Source organism: Nerophis ophidion, linkage group LG18 (genome assembly GCF_033978795.1).
Source record: "Nerophis ophidion isolate RoL-2023_Sa linkage group LG18, RoL_Noph_v1.0, whole genome shotgun sequence".
NCBI lineage: Eukaryota > Metazoa > Chordata > Actinopteri > Syngnathiformes > Syngnathidae > Nerophis > Nerophis ophidion.
The window spans coordinates 43343325-43363827 of NC_084628.1; the positions used below are offsets into that span (position 1 = coordinate 43343325).

The 20503-nt window shown below is 41.1% G+C and overlaps 1 protein-coding gene across 1 annotated transcript in view; it reads right to left on the reverse strand.

Annotated features, from left to right (window-relative positions):
• Window positions 1–19504, reverse strand: part of ttc9b (tetratricopeptide repeat domain 9B) — a 55186-nt gene extending 35682 nt beyond the window's left edge. Inside the window, exon 1 of the mRNA XM_061878166.1 lies at window positions 18827–19504. Coding sequence (XP_061734150.1) covers window positions 18827–19253 — 427 coding nt within the window. The 5' untranslated portion in view covers window positions 19254–19504. The remainder of the gene's footprint in view (window positions 1–18826) is intronic.
• Window positions 19505–20503: the final 999 nt, after the last annotated feature.

Here is a 20503-nt window from a genome sequence, read left to right on the forward strand (position 1 = left end):
GGTCAATTGTACGGAATATGTACTGTACTGTGCAATCTAATAATAAATGTCTCAATCAATCAATCAAAAAAATCACTTTATTGGTAGAAAGGTTTTGTTAAGAAACCATTCTGAGCCTTATCTTATTTAGTTTTTACTTTATATATGTTGACCACATTAACCCTGGCGATGTATGTGATGCCATTGTTTACAAATTTGGTAAATAAATAACCCAAACAATTATATTTTGCTGTTTTCTTTCTATACTGAAAATGAAGCAAACCGTGACCTCTGAACCGAGGTACTTACCGAACCAGAATTTTTGTGCACCGTTACACCCCTAATCAACAGTCAATCCACAGACTTCATAGCAATTATGACAGCCGTCCTTACTTGCAAATAACCAGAAAGAAGGCAGTTTATTTTCCAAATGCTGTGTGAGGCGTGCAGAGAGTGTGTAGATTGTCACTCTCAACTGGCAGCAAGTGCAACGAGGCGTTCGCTGACAGGCCGGCACAATCTGTGCTGGGAGAGGCTTAGTTTGGGATTGTAATTTTTTAATAAAAGCACAGCAGTGAGTCTGTAAATATAAACCGGCCGGCTGGTTTATTCCACATCATCCACTGCAGCACCTTAGATATGTCACACAGCATTAGCGGGTGGTCATTAAAGACAGCTTACATCGGCTGAATATGGTTGTTTCTGCCCAAGACTCTCCCAACTCATGACTTCATTGTGTGATTTACTATTTATTTATATAAATGGCTGCAGAATCAATAATTCACCTTGCGTTATTCCACACTTCTCACCAACTAATGTGTCTTTATTGTCATTAGTACTGCAATAAAGGCCCATATTCAACCAAGAGAAGTGTGGTCTACAAAAAAAACAAATAACCCCTGTTGTCTTTAACGAGTAACCGAAAAGATTGGTGTCAACAGCTGTGGCTGTAGGCAACCTCCCGGTCTTCACAAAGACAACAATCCCAATGCAATGGATTTAAAATAAACTAATCAAACACGCCTACTTTCCTTTGAACTGTTGTACTTTATCCCACATTACATTTTATTCTAGCTTTAAAGATTTAAATATACAGTACAGGTCAAAGGTTTGGACACTTTTTCTGTCATAACGTGGACTGTGGTGGGGTTTTGTTTTCCCGGAATGCAAAGGAAGGTGACGGGACATGGCGTGAAGGTGAATACATGATTTAATCTTAACTCAAAATCTACAAACAAAAGGCACTCTCAGGGGAGGCACAAAACTTAACGCAGGGAACAAAACTAATACTTAAACATAAACTATGAACATAAAACAAACAACTCTTACTGTGACATGAGCAAGGCAGCATGAACAATGAACATCAGTACAAACTATGGCATTGACAGAGCAAAAACAAGAGTGATGACACCAGAACGACCAACAGAAAACGACAGGCTTAAATAAATGATAAACGATAAATGGGTTGTACTTGTATAGCCCTTTTCTACCTTCAAGGTACTCAAAGCGCTTTGACACTACTTCCACATTCACCCATTCACACACACATTCACACACTGATGGAGGGAGCTGCCATGCAAGGCGCCAACTAGCACCCATCAGGAGCAAGGGTGAAGTGTCTTGCTCAGGACACAGCGGACGTGACGAGGTTGGTACTATGTGGGGATTGAACCAGTGACCCTCGGGTTGCGCACGGCCACTCTCCCACTGCGCCACGCCGTCCCAATAAATAGTGACATGATTAACGACAGGTGCGTGAGTTCAAACAAATGAGGCAGGTGAAACTAATGAGTTGTCATGGAAACTAAAACAAACCAGGGTGCGCAAAAACAGGAACTAATGGAGTCAAAAACAAACGGAACATAACTAAACAGAACACGATCACAAAACATAACATTTTCTTTAGTTTCATGACTTTTTACATTGTAGATTGTCACATCAAAACTATAAATGAACACGTGGATTTATGTACTTAAAGGGGAACATTATCAGCAGACCTATGTAAGTGTCAATATATACCTTGATGGTGCAGAAAAAAAGACCATCTATTTTTTTAACCGATTTCCGAACTCTAAATGGGTGAATTTTGGCGAATTAAACGCCTTTCTGTTTATCGCTCTTTTTGCGATGACGTCAGAATGTGACGTCGCCGAGGTAACACACCCACCATTTTCATTTTCACGTTACAAACACCGGGTCTCAGCTCTGTTATTTTCCGTTTTTTCGACTATTTTTTTGGAACCTTGGAGACATCATGCCTCGTCGGTGTGTTGTCGGAGGGTGTAACAACACTAACAGGGAGGGATTCAAGTTGCACCACTGGCAAGAAATCTGCCGCCAGACCCCCATTGAATGTACCAGAGTGTCTCCACATCTGACCGGCGATGCTAAGACAGACATGGCACAGAGATGTATGGATAACCTGCAGATGCATTTGCAACGATAAATTCAACCAAATCACAAAGGTGAGTTTTGTTGATGTTGACTTATGTGCTAATCAGACATATTTGGTCGCGGCGTGACTGCCAGCTAATCGATGGTAACATGCTACGCTTATCGACGCTAACATGCTATTTACCGGCGGTGCTGAAGCAGACATGGCACAGAGATGTATGGATAACCTGCAGATGCATTTGCAACGATAAATTCAACCAAATCACAAAGGTGAGTTTTGTTGATGTTGACTGCCAGCTAATCGATGCTAACATGCTACGCTAATCCAATCTAACATCCTATTTACCGGCGGTGCTAAAGCAGACATGGCACAGAGATGTATGGATAACCTGCAGATGCATTTGCAACGATAGTCAACGAAATCAAAAAGGTGAGTTTTGTTGATGTTGACTGCCAGCTAATCGATGCTAACATGCTACGCTAATCGATGCTAACATTCTATTTACTGGCGGTGCTAAAGCAGACATGGCACAAAGATGTATGGATAACCTGCAGATGCATTTGCAACTATATTACGTTTACTTCCACCCACATTTAATGCGAAACAAACACTTACCAATCGACGGATTTAAGTTGCTCCAGTGTCAAAAGATGCGAAAGTCCTGATCGTTTGGTCCGCACATTTTACCGGCGTTGCTAACGCAGCTATTCGGCCATGCTATGGCTATGAATAGCGTCAATAGCTATTCGCTCAATAGCTTCAGTTTCTTCTTCAATACTTTCGTACTCCAACCATCTGTTTCAATACATGCGTAATCAGTTGAATCGCTTAAATCGCTGAAATCCGAGTTTGAATCCGAGCTAATGTCGCTATATCTTGCTGTGGTATTCCCATTGTTTGTTTACATTGGCAGCACTGTGTGACGTCACAGGGAAATGGATAGTGGCATCGCAAATAGCGACAGTCAATTTTAAAATACCGTCACAAATCATCATCAAGCATGTATTGTACAACCAAATGCCAAACTATTATTATCTGAACAGCAAAAGGCAATAGTTACTGTAATATTATCAACATGACTCTTCTGAGATTGTAGCAATTGATGTTTTTCTCATTTCCTTCTTGACAAGTCCCGATCCTGCATATCCTTCCTGGTCTGAGGATAATCCCATCATGCTCAAGAAATGTGTCCAGTCTTATTTTAGCCCATGTAACTCCTCCTTTATTCCCTAAATCTTATTAATACGGGGACGAGACAGAGTGTGAGTACAGTAGAGCGAGAGGCTGTCGAGAAGGTGCCATCTGCAGGCCTGGCACACACACTTCCTGTCTCGTGTTCGATGGCAGACGGTGGGATAAAAGCTAACTCCCGCCACCAACTTATATGTCAACTATGTCAGACATAATTCAGGCCTGTTAAGCTTTTCAAAATAGCCCGCCGGACATTTCCAAATAAGTGATTTAGATATTTAAGATGTAAAGGGTAGCTGCTATTATGATGTGCACTCATCTTTTCTAATGACTGTAGTAAGTCTTTCCATGCTTGGAATCTGCACTTTTGCAAAATATATTAGTTACTATGGTCATCTAATTACAAACCCCGTTTCCATATGAGTTGGGAAATTGTGTTAGATGTAAATATAAACAGAATACAATGATTTGCAAACCATTTTCAACCCATATTCAGTTGAATATGCTACAAAGACAACATATTTGATGTTCAAACTCATTAACTTTATTAGTTTTTTTGCAAATAATCATTAACTTAGAATTTCATGGCTGCAACACGTGCCAAAGTAGTTGGGAAAGGGCATGTTCACCACTGTGTTACATCACCTTTTCTTTTAACAACACTCAATAAACGTTTGGGAACTGAGAAGACACATTTTTTAAGCTTTTCAGCTGGAATTCTTTCCCATTCTTGCTTGATGTACAGCTTAAGTCGTTCAACAGTCCGGGGTCTCTGTTGTGGTATTTTAGGCTTCAAAATTTTCAATGGGAGACAGGTCTGGACTACAGGCAGGCCAGTCTAGTACCTGCACTCTTTTACTATGAAGCCATGTTGTTGTAACACGTACTGTGGCATTGTCTTGCTGAAATAAGCAGGGGCGTCCATGATAACGTTGCTTGAATGGCAGCATATGTTGTTCCAAAACCTGTATGTACCTTCCAGCATTAATGGTGCCTTCACAGATGTGAAAGTTACCCATGCCTTGGGCACTAATACACCCCCATACCATCACACATGCTGGCTTTTCAACTTTGCGCCTATAACAATCCGGATGGTTCTTTGCCTCTTTGTTCCGGAGGACACAAATGTCCACAGTTCCCAAAAACAATTTGAAATGTGGACTCGTCAGACCACAGAACACTTTTCCACTTTGCATCAGTCCATCTTAGATGATCTCGGGCCCAGAGAAGCCGGCGGCGTTTCTGGATGTTGTTGATAAATGGCTTTCGCTTTGCATAGTAGAGCTTTAACTTGCACTTACAGATGTAGCGACCAACTGTATTTAGTGACAGTGGTTTTCTGAAGTGTTCCTGAGGCCATGTGGTGATATCCTATAGAGATTGATGTGGGTTTTTGATAAAGTGCCGTCTGAGGGATGGAAGGTCACGGACATTCAATGTTGGTTTCCGGCCATGCCGCTTACGTGGAGTGATTTCTCCAGATTCTCTGAACCTTTTGATGATATTATGGAGCGTAGATGTTGAAATCCCTAAATTTCTTGCAAGTGCACTTTGAGAAAGGTTGTTCTTAAACTGTTTGACTATTTGCTCACACAGTTGTGGACAAAGGGGTGTACCTCGCCTCATCCTTTCTTGTGAAAGACTGAGCCTTTTTTGGGAAGCTGTTTTTATACCCAATCATGGCACCCACCTGTTCCCAATTAGCCTGCACACCTGTGGGATGTGCCAAATAAGTGTTTGATGAGCATTTCCTCAACTTTATCAGTATTTATTGCCACCTTTCCCAGCTTCTTTGTCACATGTTGCTGGCATCGAATTCCAAAGAATTCTAAAACATGTTTATGAGTTTGAACATCAATATGTTGTCTTTGTAGCATATTCAACTGAATATGGGTTGAAAAGGATTTGCAAATCATTGTATTCTGTTTATATTTACATCTAACACAATTTCCCATCTCATATGGAAACAGGGTTTGTGCATACTGTGTGTAACAACCACGGACACTTCAATGAAATCCCCTGAAGCGCAGGGAAAGCTGCGAAACAGGCTTGTAGGGATGAAATTGCCTCTTGTGTTTTTTCCTGCCCTAACATATATGTATACATAGATGGATAAATATACTCGCCCCCCGGACACATTTTCTTTCTCTAAATTTGGTCCCTCAAGTCAAAATAATTGTCCGTTGTCTTCTCAAGCTTTAAAACATACATTTCTTCTCTGCTTTCATCACTGCTTCATGAGCCTCCCTGCTGGGCGAGCTGGCGGGAGATGAGAGAGAGGACTTGTCTGTCTTCTGCTTATGTATGGAAATGCAAGCATAAAGTGTGTGTGTGTGTGTGTGTGTGTGTGTGTGTGTGTGTGTGTGTGAGTGGGGGGGGTGGGGGGGTGTTACACATGCAGGCTGACTCCTTCAAAAAGAGCCCAGAGGGCGACTACAAAGCACGAGGAGGCCGAGAACAAGGCTGGTTGTTACACTTTTTACTCTACATCAGAGCTGGGCAAATATTTGGACTCGGGGGCCACATTGAGAGACAAAATGTGTCTGGGGGGGGCCAGTGTGTATGCGTGTATAAATCAGGGGTGTCCAAAGTGCGGTCCGGGGAGCCATTTGGGGGCTGCAGCTAATCGTTTACCAGCCCGCCACACATTCTGCAAAAATTGCAAAATTGATAGTATTGCAAAAATAAAAAATAAAATTAGGGATGCACCGAAATGAAAATTTGTGGCCGAAGCCGAATAATGAATGCAGTTTTTCCCCCAAAAATTTATATTGCATAAATAACCTAGAATAAATATTTAGACATGTTTTTCAAAAAAAAAAGTAATTTTTTATTGAGTATTGACATTTTTTTAATATTCCAGTAGCCTTTGCTTTTGAAAAAAGCACAAAGTTTTTCATTTATATTAGGCCTTCAAACAAAACATGCATTCCAAAAAAAATAAAGTGCATTAAAGTGGATAAACCCACAACAAATGAATTATTGTCCTTTTGGCAAAAGTCTGCTTAGCCACAGTAGATATGCTAATAATGTAAACAGAAGGCTCAAGTAAATCTCAATAAGTGTGTGCTTGTAACCTCATACACTTATACAGGTAGCCTACACAACAGGCTAATAATGTAAACAGAAGGCTCAAGTAAATCTCAATTAAGTGTGTGCTTGTAACCTCATACACTTATACAGGTAGCCTACACAACAGGCTAATAATGTAAACAGAAGGTTTAAGTAAATCTCAATAAGTGTGTGCTTGTAACCTCATACACTTATACAGGTAGCCTACACAACAGGCTAATAATGTAAACAGAGGCCCCACTAAATCTCAATTAAGTGTGTGCTTGTAACCTCATACACTTGTACAGGTAGCCTACACAACAGGCTAATAATGTAAACAGAGGCCCCACTAAATCTCAATAAGTGTGTGCTTGTAACCTCATACACTTATACAGGTAGCCTACACAACAGGCTAATAATGTAAACAGAGGCCCCACTAAATCTCAATAAGTGTGTGCTTGTAACCTCATACACTTATACAGGTAGCCTACACAACAGGCTAATAATGTAAACAGAAGGCTCAAGTAAATCTCAATAAGTGTGTGCTTGTAACCTCATACACTTATACAGGTACACAACATATCCCAACGTCACTGCACGTTGGTTGATTGCGTCACCGCGTCAAAAAATTGCGTCACACGCCACTATTCGGCCTTGTTCTTAACTCATTCCACCGAAGGCCGAATGTGGCTTTTTTTGCCATATTCGGCCGAATATATTCGGTTACCGATTAATCGGTGCATCCCTAATTAAAATATTTAAAAAAAGTGGAATGAGGTGAAATCTAATGAAAAAAAGTGGCAATGTTGACACAAAGCTGCCATGCAGGCAGTTTTTTTGGCTCCTTTTGTCTTCATTTTCTCTTTCTTTTTTACCATTGCTCACAAAAAATTACAGAAACATCTATGTTATAATGAATTATTATTTAGAAATTATCACTTTAAAATGTTTTATGTGGAAAAAATATTTGCATATGTTGTGTGGTTGCCATATAAAAACATCATCGGTCGAGTCATACCAAAGGCTATAAAAATGGGAGCCATTACCTCCCTGCTTGGCACTCAGCATCAAGGGCTGGAATTGGGGGTTAAATCACCAAAAATGATTCCCGGGCGTGGCCACTGCTGCTCACTGCTCACCTACTCAGTGGCCTAGTGGTTAGAGTGTCTGCCCTGAGATTGGTAGGTTGTGAGCTCAAACCCCGGCCGAGTCATACCAAAGACTATACAAATGGGAGCCATTACCTCCCTGCTTGGCACGCCGCATCAAGGGCTGGAATTGGGGGTTAAATCACCGAAATTTATTCCCGGGGCGTGGCCACCACTGCTGCTCACCTACTCAGTGGCCTCGTGGTCAGAGTGTCCGCCCTGAGATGGGTAGGTTGTGAGTTCAAACCCCGGCCGAGTCATACCAAAGACTATAAAAATGGGAGCCATTACTTCCCTGCTTGGAACTCAGCATCAAGGGCTGGAATTGGGGGTTAAATCACCAAAAATGATTCCCGGGAGCGGCCACTGCTGCTGCTCATTGCTCACCTACTCAGTGGTCTAGTGGTTAGAGTGTCCGCCCCAGAGATGGGTAGGTCGTGAGTCATACCAAAGACTATAAACAAGGGGAGCAATTACCTCCCTGCTTGGCACTCAGCATCAAGGGTCGGAATTGGGGGTTAAAACACCAATAATCATTCCCGAGCGCGGCCACCACTGCTGCTCACTGCTCACCTACTCAGTGGCCTAGTGGTTAGAGTGTCTGCCCTGAGATTGGTAGGTTGTAAGTTCAAACCCCGGCCGAGTTATACCAAAAACCATACAAAAGGGAGCCATTACCTCCCTGCTTGGCACTCCGCATCAAAGGTTGGAATTGGGGGTTAAATCACCGAAATTGATTCCCGGGCGTGGCCACCGCTGCTGCTCACCTACTCAGTGGCCTCGTGGTTAGAGTGTCCGCCCTGAGATTGGTAGGTTGTGAGTTCAAACCCTGGCCGAGTCATACCAAAGACTATAAACATGGGAGCCATTACCTCCCTGCTTGGCACTCAGCATCAAGGGTCGGAATTGGGGGTTAAAACACCAAAAATCATTCCCGAGCGCGGCCACCACTGCTGCTCACTGCTCACCTACTCAGTGGCCCAGTGGTTAGAGTCTCCGCCCCAGAGATGGGTAGGTCGCGAGTCATACCAAAGACTATAAAAATGGGAGCCATTACCTCCCTGCTTGGCACTCAGCATCAAGGGTCGGAATTGGGGGTTTAAAACACCAAAAATCATTCCCGAGCGCGGCCACCACTGCTGCTCACTGCTCACCTACTCAGTGGCCCAGTGGTTAGAGTCTCCGCCCCAGAGATGGGTAGGTCGCGAGTCATACCAAAGACTATAAAAATGGGAGCCATTACCTCCCTGCTTGTCACTCAGCATCAAGAGTTAGAATTGGGGGTTAAATCCCCGAAAATGATTGCCGGGCGTGGCCACTGCTGCTGCTCACTGCTCCCCTCACCTCCCAGGGGGTGATCAAGGGTGATTGGTCAAATGCAGAGAATAATTTCGCCACACTTTGTGTGTGTGTGTGTGACTATCATTGGTACTTTTTTTTAACAATAGTAAACTGTGGAGAGGCGACAGACAGGCAGGACACGCTTGAGCCCGGCCCAAGATGGCGGCAAGGAGGCGGGGGATGGCGAGGCGGGGGTGTGCCGGGAGCGACGCCACAAACGAGATCAGGTGTGTGGATCGCGCACCTGGACACGATTAACGTGTCTCCTCTCGCAGTATAAAAGGGGAAGAGGAGGAGGAGAACGGGGCTGGTGATGGTGCGGAGTGAGAGAAGATATGTCTCCAGGTGTGTGGCTCCTTTGTGGCGTCGCTCCCGGCACGCCGCGCCTCGCCGCTTGCTCGCCATCCCCGCCTCCTCGCCGCCATCTTGGGCCGGGCTCCAGCGTGTCCCGCCTGTCTGTCGGATCCACCTCTCCACATAAATAAACTGTTAAGTTACTGTCTTTTAGTATTAATTGTTATCTTTAAGTTGATGGTGGAGGGGGGCGTGACGGGGTGACCCGTGAGCGTACATCCATAGCGGTTCTGCACTCTTTTGTTGATAAAAGCGGTGCCATGTTGTGACGGGGAAAAAAAAATCATAATTGTGAGTGAAAATGGCCACGGTGAGTCAGAGTGATGAAGCAAATGGAGCACTGAGGGGAGAACTATTAACTACAACTAGAAGGACAAGGCCCAGCGATGGTTGCCATGGTAAATATGGCCCCTGTTGTGTGTGTGCCACTCCCCTCCCCCTCTTCCTCTGCTCCTTGTTTTCCCTTCTGCTGCATGTCAAACTGACCCACTCGCTTCCATTTCAGTGCCATCCCAAGTCTCTCTCGGTTCGGTCCGTACCTCGGTTCAGAGGTCACGGTTCGGTTCGTTTTCGGTACAGTAAGAAAACAACTAAATGTAAATTTTGGGTTATTTATTTGCCAAATTTGCAAAATCTTCCACCAATAATATTTTTCTTAGTGGAATATTTGATGTGAAGTAATAGGAACCTTGGATTGGTCAATAATTCATAATAACATTGATTTTTAGGGATGCACCGAAATGAAAATTTGTGCCGAAGCCGAATAAAATTTGAACGCTTGGCCGAAGCCCGAATACCGAATAATGAATGCAGTTTTTCACAATTTTTTTTATATTGCATAAATAGGCTAGAAATATATTTTGACATGTTTTTCAAATAAAGTAATTTCTTATTGAATATTGACATTTTTTAAATATTCCAGAAGCCTTTGCTTTTCAAAAAAAAAGCACAAAGTTTTTCATTTATATTAGGCCTTCAAACAAAACATGCATTCCAAAAAAAAAAAAAAGTGCATTAAAGTGGATAAACCCACAACAAATGAATTATTGTCCTTTTGGCAAAAGTCTGCTTAGCCACAGTAGATATGCTAATAATGTCAACAGAAGGCTCAAGTAAATCTCAATAAGTGTGTGCTTGTAACCTCATACACTTATACAGGTAGCCTACACAACAGGCTAATAATGTAAACAGAGGCCCCACTAAATCTCAATAAGTGTGTGCTTGTAACCTCATACACTTATACAGGTACACAACATATCCCAACGTCACTGCACGTTGGTTGATTGCGTCACCGCGTCAAAAAATTGCGTCACACGCCACTATTCGGCCTTGTTTTTAACTCATTCCACCGAAGGCCGAATGTGGCTTTTTTTGCCATATTCGGCCGAATATATTCGGTTACCGATTAATCGGTGCATCCCTATTGATTTTGATTCAATATTATGTTTTGAGCAATGACAGTTTGAAAGAAAAAAAAAGGCTTAGTTTTATTATTCAAGGTTCCAACTTTTTCTGATTTACATTTAGCCTTTAAGCTTTTTTATTTCACTTGTGTTTATGTTTTTGTTTATTTTAATAGTACTTTTAGAATGTGCCGTGGGCCTTTAAAACATTAGCTGTGGGCCGCAAATGGCTTCCGGGGCACACTTTTGACACCCCTGCTATAGATAATTAAAAAATAAAATCTGATAAATCTATGGGTTAAAAGCAGAGCCTGACAACGCATGCGCGTTTATCATAACTCTCTCGCTCCCTCACCAATGTTGCTACGTGCACAAATTGTCTTGTTTTTAACCCCTTATTAACCCTGAACGTACATTGAAAATACACACAACCCTAACTTAAAATGCCGTACATTTGAGGCATTTAAGAAACTCCACCCAGACAGCCCCACAAAAGAGGATATGTCCGGTGAAAAGAGGAGGTATGGTCAGTCTATCGTAGCCCGGTCGCTGCTAGCATGCCGTGTGTTGTGCCTCGGTGTGCATTGTTTACACAACGTGCGGTACGCTACTTAATATTTCCGTGTGGAAAACCCGTTCGCTTGGAGGGTCTTCCATCTCTGGCTTTTACATGTTGTCCTAGCCCGGTCACTGCTAGCATGTGTACTCGTTCGGTACACCTCCGAAACGAAAATCCCGTACCGAAAATGTTCAATACAAATACACCCCTAGTGTATATGTGTGTATATATATATATATATATATATATATATATATATATATATATATAGCACCCATGATTGTGTGTGCTGCTGGTCCACTGATAGTACTAACCTTTGACAGTTAATTTCATTCATTTGCATTAAAGGGGAACATTATCAGCAGACCTATGTAAGCGTCAATATATACCTTGATGGTGCAGAAAAAAGACCATCTATTTTTTAACCGATTTCCAAACTCTAAATGGGTGAATTTTGGCGAATTAAACGCTTTTCTGTTTATCGGGCTGGAGGCGATGACGTCAGAATGTGACATCGCCGAGGTAACACACCCGCCATTTTCATTTTCACATTACAAACACCGGGTCTCAGCTCTGTTATTTTCTGTTTTTTCGACTATTTTTTGGAACCTTGGAGACATCATGCCTGGTGGGTGTGTTGTCGGAGGGTGTAACAACACTAACAGGGAGGGATTCAAGTTGCACCACTGGCAAGAAATCTGCCGCCAGACCCCCATTGAATGTACCAGTGTCTCCACATTTGACCGGCGATGCTAAGACGGACATGGCACAGAGATGTATGGATAACCTGCAGATGCATTTGCAACGATAGTCAACGAAATCACAAAGGTGAGTTTTGTTGATGTTGTTGACTTATGTGCTAATCAGACATATTTGGTCACAGCATGACTGCCAGCTAATCGATGCTAACATGCTACACTAATCGATGCTAACATGCTATTTACGCTAGCTGTATGTACATTTGAAACTAGATACCCACATTTAATGCGAAACAAACACTTACCAATCGACGGATTTAAGTTGCTCCAGTGTCACAAGATGCAAAAGTCCTGATCGTTTGGTCCGCACATTTTACCGGCGATGCTAATAAGGCAGCCACGCTACGGGCCACTTCATTAGGTACACCCACGCTATGGCCGAATAGCGTCAATAGCTATTCGCTCAATAGCTTCAGTTTCTTCTTCAATACTTTCATACTCCGACCATCTGTTTCAATACATGCGTAATATGTTGAATCGCTTAAGCCGCTGAAATCCGAGTCTGAATCCGAGCTAATGTCGCTATATCTTGCTGTGGTAACCGCCATGTTGTTTGTATTGGCAGCACTGTATGACGTCACAGGGAAATGGATAGTCTTATTGCAAATAGCGAAAATCAAGAACTTTAAAGCTTTTTTTAGGGATATTCCGGGACCGGTAAAATTTAGAAAAAAACTTCAAAAAATACAACAAGCCACTGGGAACTGATTTTTATTGTTTTTAACCCTTTTGAAATTTTGATAATGTTCCCCTTTAATTACTAATATTGTTTGTAATTGTTTTTATATTGATGTACTTTCTTTTTTATTCAATAAATATTTTTTTTATTTATTTATCTTATTTTTTTTTTTTTTTTTTAAAGGACCTTATCTTCACCAGACAAGGTTGTCAATGAAATTAGATTATAAAAGGTGTATAAATGACACAATATGTTACTGCATATGTCAGCAGACTAATTAGGAGTCTTTGTTTGTTTACTTACTACTAAAAGACAAGTTGTCTAGTATGTTCACTATTTTATTTAAGGACAAACTTGCAATTATAAACATATGTTTCATGTACCCTAAGATTTTCTTGTTAAAATAAAGCCAATAATGCCATACCGGTACAATAATATTGGTATCGGCACAATCCTACTTCCATGTACAGAACAAATGGTCACATAGCTCTGACATTGAAGCTCCTCTCACCCTGACACTGACTAACTGCACGGCCTTGCCAGTAAACATGCATTCATGTGTTGTCACCTCACGGCCAATGTGAAATATTACACCATTACCAGGACATGACGATGCCAAAATGTAATATTTGAAATGATATTCCTAACCAGTGCGGCTAGAAAAAACATCAACTATATCTATTGAGGGAAGTCAATGACGTTAACCTCAATATATATATATATATATATATATATATACACAGTGGGGCAAAAAAGTATTTAGGCAGCCAGCAATTGTGCAAGTTCTACCACTTAAAATGATGACAGAGGTCTGTAATTTGTGCAAGTTCTACCACTTAAAATTGTGCAAGTTCTACCACTTAAAATGATGACAGAGGTCTGTAATTTGTGCAAGTTCTACCACTTAAAATTGTGCAAGTTCTACCACTTAAAATTGTGCAAGTTCTACCACTTAAAATTGTGCAAGTTCTACCACTTAAAATTGTGCAAGTTCTACCACTTAAAATGATGACAGAGGTCTGTAATTTGTGCAAGTTCCACCACTTAAAATTGTGCAAGTTCTACCACTTAAAATTGTGCAAGTTCTCCCACTTAAAATGATGACAGAGGTCTGTAATTTGTGCAAGTTCCACCACTTAAAATTGTGCAAGTTCTACCACTTAAAATTGTGCAAGTTCTCCCACTTAAAATGATGACAGAGGTCTGTAATTTGTGCAAGTTCTACCACTTAAAATTGTGCAAGTTCTACCACTTAAAATTGTGCAAGTTCTCCCACTTCAAATGATGACAGAGGTCTGTAATTTGTGCAAGTTCTACCACTTAAAATTGTACAAGTTCTCCCACTTAAAATTGTGCAAGTTCTACCACTTAAAATTGTGCAAGTTCTACCACTTAAAATTGTGCAAGTTCTACCACTTAAAATGATGACAGAGGTCTGTAATTTGTGCAAGTTCCACCACTTAAAATTGTGCAAGTTCTACCACTTAAAATTGTGCAAGTTCTCCCACTTAAAATGATGACAGAGGTCTGTAATTTGTGCAAGTTCCACCACTTAAAATTGTGCAAGTTCTACCACTTAAAATTGTGCAAGTTCTCCCACTTAAAATGATGACAGAGGTCTGTAATTTGTGCAAGTTCCACCACTTAAAATTGTGCAAGTTCTACCACTTAAAATTGTGCAAGTTCTCCCACTTAAAATGATGACAGAGGTCTGTAATTTGTGCAAGTTCTACCACTTAAAATTGTGCAAGTTCTACCACTTAAAATTGTGCAAGTTCTCCCACTTCAAATGATGACAGAGGTCTGTAATTTGTGCAAGTTCTACCACTTAAAATTGTACAAGTTCTCCCACTTAAAATTGTGCAAGTTCTACCACTTAAAATTGTGCAAGTTCTACCACTTAAAATTGTGCAAGTTCTACCACTTAAAATGATGACAGAGGTCTGTAATTTGTGCAAGTTCCACCACTTAAAATTGTGCAAGTTCTACCACTTAAAATTGTGCAAGTTCTCCCACTTAAAATGATGACAGAGGTCTGTAATTTGTGCAAGTTCCACCACTTAAAATTGTGCAAGTTCTACCACTTAAAATTGTGCAAGTTCTCCCACTTAAAATGATGACAGAGGTCTGTAATTTGTGCAAGTTCTACCACTTAAAATTGTGCAAGTTCTACCACTTAAAATTGTGCAAGTTCTCCCACTTCAAATGATGACAGAGGTCTGTAATTTGTGCAAGTTCTACCACTTAAAATTGTACAAGTTCTCCCACTTAAAATTGTGCAAGTTCTACCACTTAAAATTGTGCAAGTTCTACCACTTCAAATGATGACAGAGGTCTGTAATTTGTGCAAGTTCTACCACTTAAAATTGTGCAAGTTCTCCCACTTAAAATTGTGCAAGTTCTACCACTTAAAATTGTGCAAGTTCTACCACTTAAAATTGTGCAAGTTCTACCACTTAAAATTGTGCAAGTTCTCCCACTTAAAATTGTGCAAGTTCTACCACTTAAAATTGTGTAAGTTCTACCACTTAAAATTGTGCAAGTTCTCCCACTTCAAATGATGACAGAGGTCTGTAATTTGTGCAAGTTCTACCACTTAAAATTGTGCAAGTTCTACCACTTAAAATTGTGCAAGTTCTCCCACTTAAAACTGTGCAAGTTCTACCACTTAAAATTGTGTAAGTTCTACCACTTAAAATTGTGCAAGTTCTACCACTTAAAATGATGACAGAGGTCTGTAATTTGTGCAAGTTCTACCACTTAAAATTGTGCAAGTTCTACCACTTAAAATTGTGCAAGTTCTACCACTTAAAATTGTGTAAGTTCTACCACTTAAAATTGTGCAAGTTCTCCCACTTCAAATGATGACAGAGGTCTGTAATTTGTGCAAGTTCTACCACTTAAAATTGTGCAAGTTCTACCACTTAAAATTGTGCAAGTTCTACCACTTAAAATTGTGCAAGTTCTACCACTTAAAATTGTGCAAGTTCTACCACTTAAAATTGTGCAAGTTCTCCCACTTCAAATGATGACAGAGGTCTGTAATTTGTGCAAGTTCTACCACTTAAAATTGTGCAAGTTCTACCACTTAAAATTGTGCAAGTTCTCCCACTTCAAATGATGACAGAGGTCTGTAATTTGTGCAAGTTCTACCACTTAAAATTGTGCAAGTTCTACCACTTAAAATTGTGCAAGTTCTCCCACTTCAAATGATGACAGATGTCTGTAATTTTCATCATAGGTACACTTCAACTGTGAGAGACAGAATGTGAAGAAAAAAATCCAGGAATTCACATTGTAGGAATTTTAAAGAATTTATTTGTAAATGATGGTGGAAAATAAGTATTTGGTCAAGCATTCAAAGCTCTCACTGATAGAAGGAGGTTTTGGCTCCAAATCTCACGATACATGGCCCCATTCATTCTTTCCTTAACACGAATCAGTCGTCCTGTCCCCTTAGCAGAAAAACAACCCCAAAGCATGATGTTTCCACCCCCATGCTTCACAGTAGGTTTGGTGTTTTTGGGATGCAAGTCAGTATTCTTCTTCCTCCAAACACCACGAGTTGAGTTTATACCAAAATGGATACATGGATGATACAGCAGAGGATTGGGAGAATGTCATGTGGTCAGATGAAACCAAAATAGCACTTTTTGGTATAAACTCAACTGGTGGTGTTTGGAGGAAGAAGAATACTGAGTTGCATCCCAAGAACACCACACCTACTGTGAAGCATGGGGGTGGAAACATCATGCTTTGGGGCTGTTTTTCTGCTAAGGGGACAGGACGATTGATCCGTGTTAAGGAAAGAATGAATGGGGCCATGTATCGTGAGATTTGGAGCCAAAACCTCCTTCCATCAGTGAGAGCTTTGAATGCTTGACCAAATACTTCTTTTCCAACATCATTTACAAATCTTTAAAATTCCTACAATGTGAATTCCTGGATTTGTTTTTCACATTCTGTCTCTCACAGTTGAAGTGTGCCTATGATGAAAATTACAGACCTCTGTCATCATTTTAAGTGGGAGAACTTGCACAATTTTAAGTGGGAGAACTTGCACAATTTTAAGTGGTAGAACTTGCACAATTTTAAGTGGTGGAACTTGCACAAATTACAGACCTCTGTCATCATTTTAAGTGGGAGAACTTGCACAATTTTAAGTGGAAGAACTTGCACAATTTTAAGTGGTAGAACTTGCACAATTTTAAGTGGGAGAACTTGCACAATTTTAAGTGGGAGAACTTGCACAAATTACAGATCTCTGTCATCATTTTAAGTGGGAGATCTTGCACAATTGTAAGTGGTAGAACTTGCACAATTTTAAATGGGAGAACTTGCACAAATTACAGACCTCTGTCATCATTTTAAGTGGTAGAACTTGCACAATTTTAAGTGGTAGAACTTGCACAAATTACAGACCTCTGTCATCATTTTAAGTGGGAGATCTTGCACAATTTTAAGTGGTGGAACTTGCACAATTTTAAGTGGTGGAACTTGCACAATTTTAAGTGGTGGAACTTGCACAAATTACAGACCTCTGTCATCATTTTAAGTGGGAGAACTTGCACAATTTTAAGTGGTAGAAGTTGCACAATTTTAAGTGGTAGAACTTGCACAATTTTAAGTGGTAGAAGTTGCACAATTTTAAGTGGTAGAACTTGCACAATTTTAAGTGGTGGAACTTGCACAAATTACAGACCTCTGTCATCATTTTAAGTGGTAGAACTTGCACAATTTTAAGTGGTAGAACTTGCACAAATTACAGACCTCTGTCATCATTTTAAGTGGGAGATCTTGCACATTTTTAAGTGGTAGAACTTGCACAATTTTAAGTGGTGGAACTTGCACAATTTTAAGTGGTGGAACTTGCACAATTTTAAGTGGTGGAACTTGCACAAATTACAGACCTCTGTCATCATTTTAAGTGGGAGAACTTGCACAATTTTAAGTGGTAGAACTTGCACAATTTTAAGTGGTAGAAATTACAGACCTCTGTCATCATTTTAAGCGGGAGAACTTGCAAAATTTTAAGTGGGAGAACTAGCACAATTTTAAGTGGTAGAACTTGCACACTTTTAAGTGGGAGAACTTGCACAAATTACAGACCTCTGTCATCATTTTAAGTGGGAGAACTTGCACAATTTTAAGTGGTACAACTTGCACAATTTTAAGTGGGAGAACTTGCACAAATTACAGACCTCTGTCATCATTTTAAGTGGGAGAACTTGCACAATTTTAAGTGGTAGAACTTGCACAATTTTAAGTGGTAGAACTTGCACACTTTTAAGTGGTAGAACTTGCACAATTTTAAGTGGTAGAACTTGCACAATTTTAAGTGGTAGAACTTGCACAAATTACAGACCTCTGTCATCATTTTAAGTGGGAGAACTTGCACAATTTTAAGTGGTAGAACTTGCACACTTTTAAGTGGGAGAACTTGCACAAATTACAGACCTCTATCATCATTTTAAGTGGTAGAACTTGCACAATTTTAAGTGGTAGAACTTGAACAATTTTAAGTGGTAGAAATTGCAAAAATTACAGACCTCTGTCATCATTTTAAGTGGGAGAACTTGCACAATTTTAAGTGGTAGAACTTGCACAATTTTAAGTGGTAGAACTTGCACAATTTTAAGTGGTAGAACTTGCACAATTTTAAGTGGGAGAACTTGCACAAATTACAGACCTCTGTCATCATTTTAAGTGGTAGAACTTGCACAATTTTAAGTGGTAGAACTTGAACAATTTTAAGTGGTAGAAATTGCAAAAATTACAGACCTCTGTCATCATTTTAAGTGGGAGAACTTGCACAATCGCTGGCTGACTAAATACTTGTTGCCCCACTGTGAGATATATATATATATATATATATATATATATATATATATATATATATATATATATATATATATATATGTATGGGTCATTTAAAAGTATCAGTCCTGGTGAAAAGGTGTGCTCTCACCTGTCAGGCTGTCATAACACTCTATCTCGGTGTTGTCCACGGCCCTCCGCTGCTCCTCCGTCAGTTTGGCGGCCGCCTGGCTGAGAAGGTTGACCTCAGAGCCGGTGGTTCCGTCGACGACGTGCGTCCCCTTCAGCTGGAGCAGAGCCCGGTGATATTTGCCGATCGCCTCGCGGAATTTCTTCTCCTTGTAACAGCGGTGCCCCTCGGCCTTGAAGTCGACGGCTTTCTGGATCTTCGTCTCCATGTCCATCTCGCCGACTCCACCTCCGTCGTCTCCGCCTCCGCTTCCCGCCGCCGCCGCCAGACTCCTGCCGCCGGTCTCCGGGTAGCTTTTGAGGCTCTTGATGTGGTGCTGCTTGGCGTCCATGCCGCCTAGTGGTGCCTGCAGCCGGACATGGTGCTCTGTCAGCGGCGTGCTGTGCATAAAGGATGCGCTGCTTGGACCCGGGAGAAAAAGGGCGGCAAATTTTTTTTAAAAAGTTAGCGCTTGGCGGAATGAAATATGAACATAAACATGAACCTTTTTACAGCTTTTTACTTAAAAAAAGAAGAAGCTATCTGGCTGGGGAGGCTGCGTCGTCTGAGAGGCGCGCAGCTTCAGCACCGTCCCTGCCGCAAAGCATTGTGGGACGGACACACACACACACACACACACACACACACACACACACACACACACACACACACACACACACACACACAGCTGCCCAAAATTAACCGCGATAACATCGTTCGCCCGCGCCAAAACGTCACGGCTATTTGCCGCCATAGCCACAAAAAAAAAAAAAAAAAAAAAAAAAAAAAAAAAATGTACGAGCTACTTTTAAAATGACACAATTGGATTATAATTCGGAGCGTGCCTGCCATTACGTGCCGATTATTTATTTTTAATAAACCTTTATTTATAAATTTCAATATATACAAACAGTTGAGAAATAATAATCTAAAACAGTACAAAATACAATTCAAAGTAACTAAAATAGAATGAAATATATATATGTATATATATATATATATATGTAACAAAATGCAAAGCTATAGGCTCGCTCAATTTCCGTAAATAACTCAAATTTGGAACGCTTTTTGGTAGTTCGAGGTAGAGAGTGATTACGTGCTAATTGCGCTTTCACTGCGGTTTAACGTCATGACGTCACTCGGTGGGATTTCAAGATTGACGGAGCACGACGGCGACCTCTCGCGGCCAGTGAGTTGAATTAAACACCCACCTTTTCCTATGACGTAACCACTTACGGAGCGCCAAGTGGGACAAAAATCAAATATAACTTTGAATACAAACAGGGGTTAGTGCATCTGCCTCACAATATAAAGGTCCTGTGTTCGATCCCCGGCTGGGGGTGTTTCTGTGTGGAGTTTGCATGTTCTCCCCGTGACTGCGTGGGTTCTCTCCGGGTACTCCGACTTCCTCCCACTTCCAAAGACATGCACCTGGGGATAGGCCCCTTCCACCTGGGCGGTATAGCTCGGTTGGTAGAGCGGTCGTGCCTGCAACTTGAGGGTTGCAGGTTCAATACCCGCTTCCGCCATCCTAGTCACTGCCGTTGTGTCCTTGGGCAAGACACTTCACCCACCTGCTCCCAGTGCCACCCACACTGCTTTAAATGTAACTTAGATATTGGGTTTCACTATGTAAAGCGCTTTGAGTCACTAGAGAAA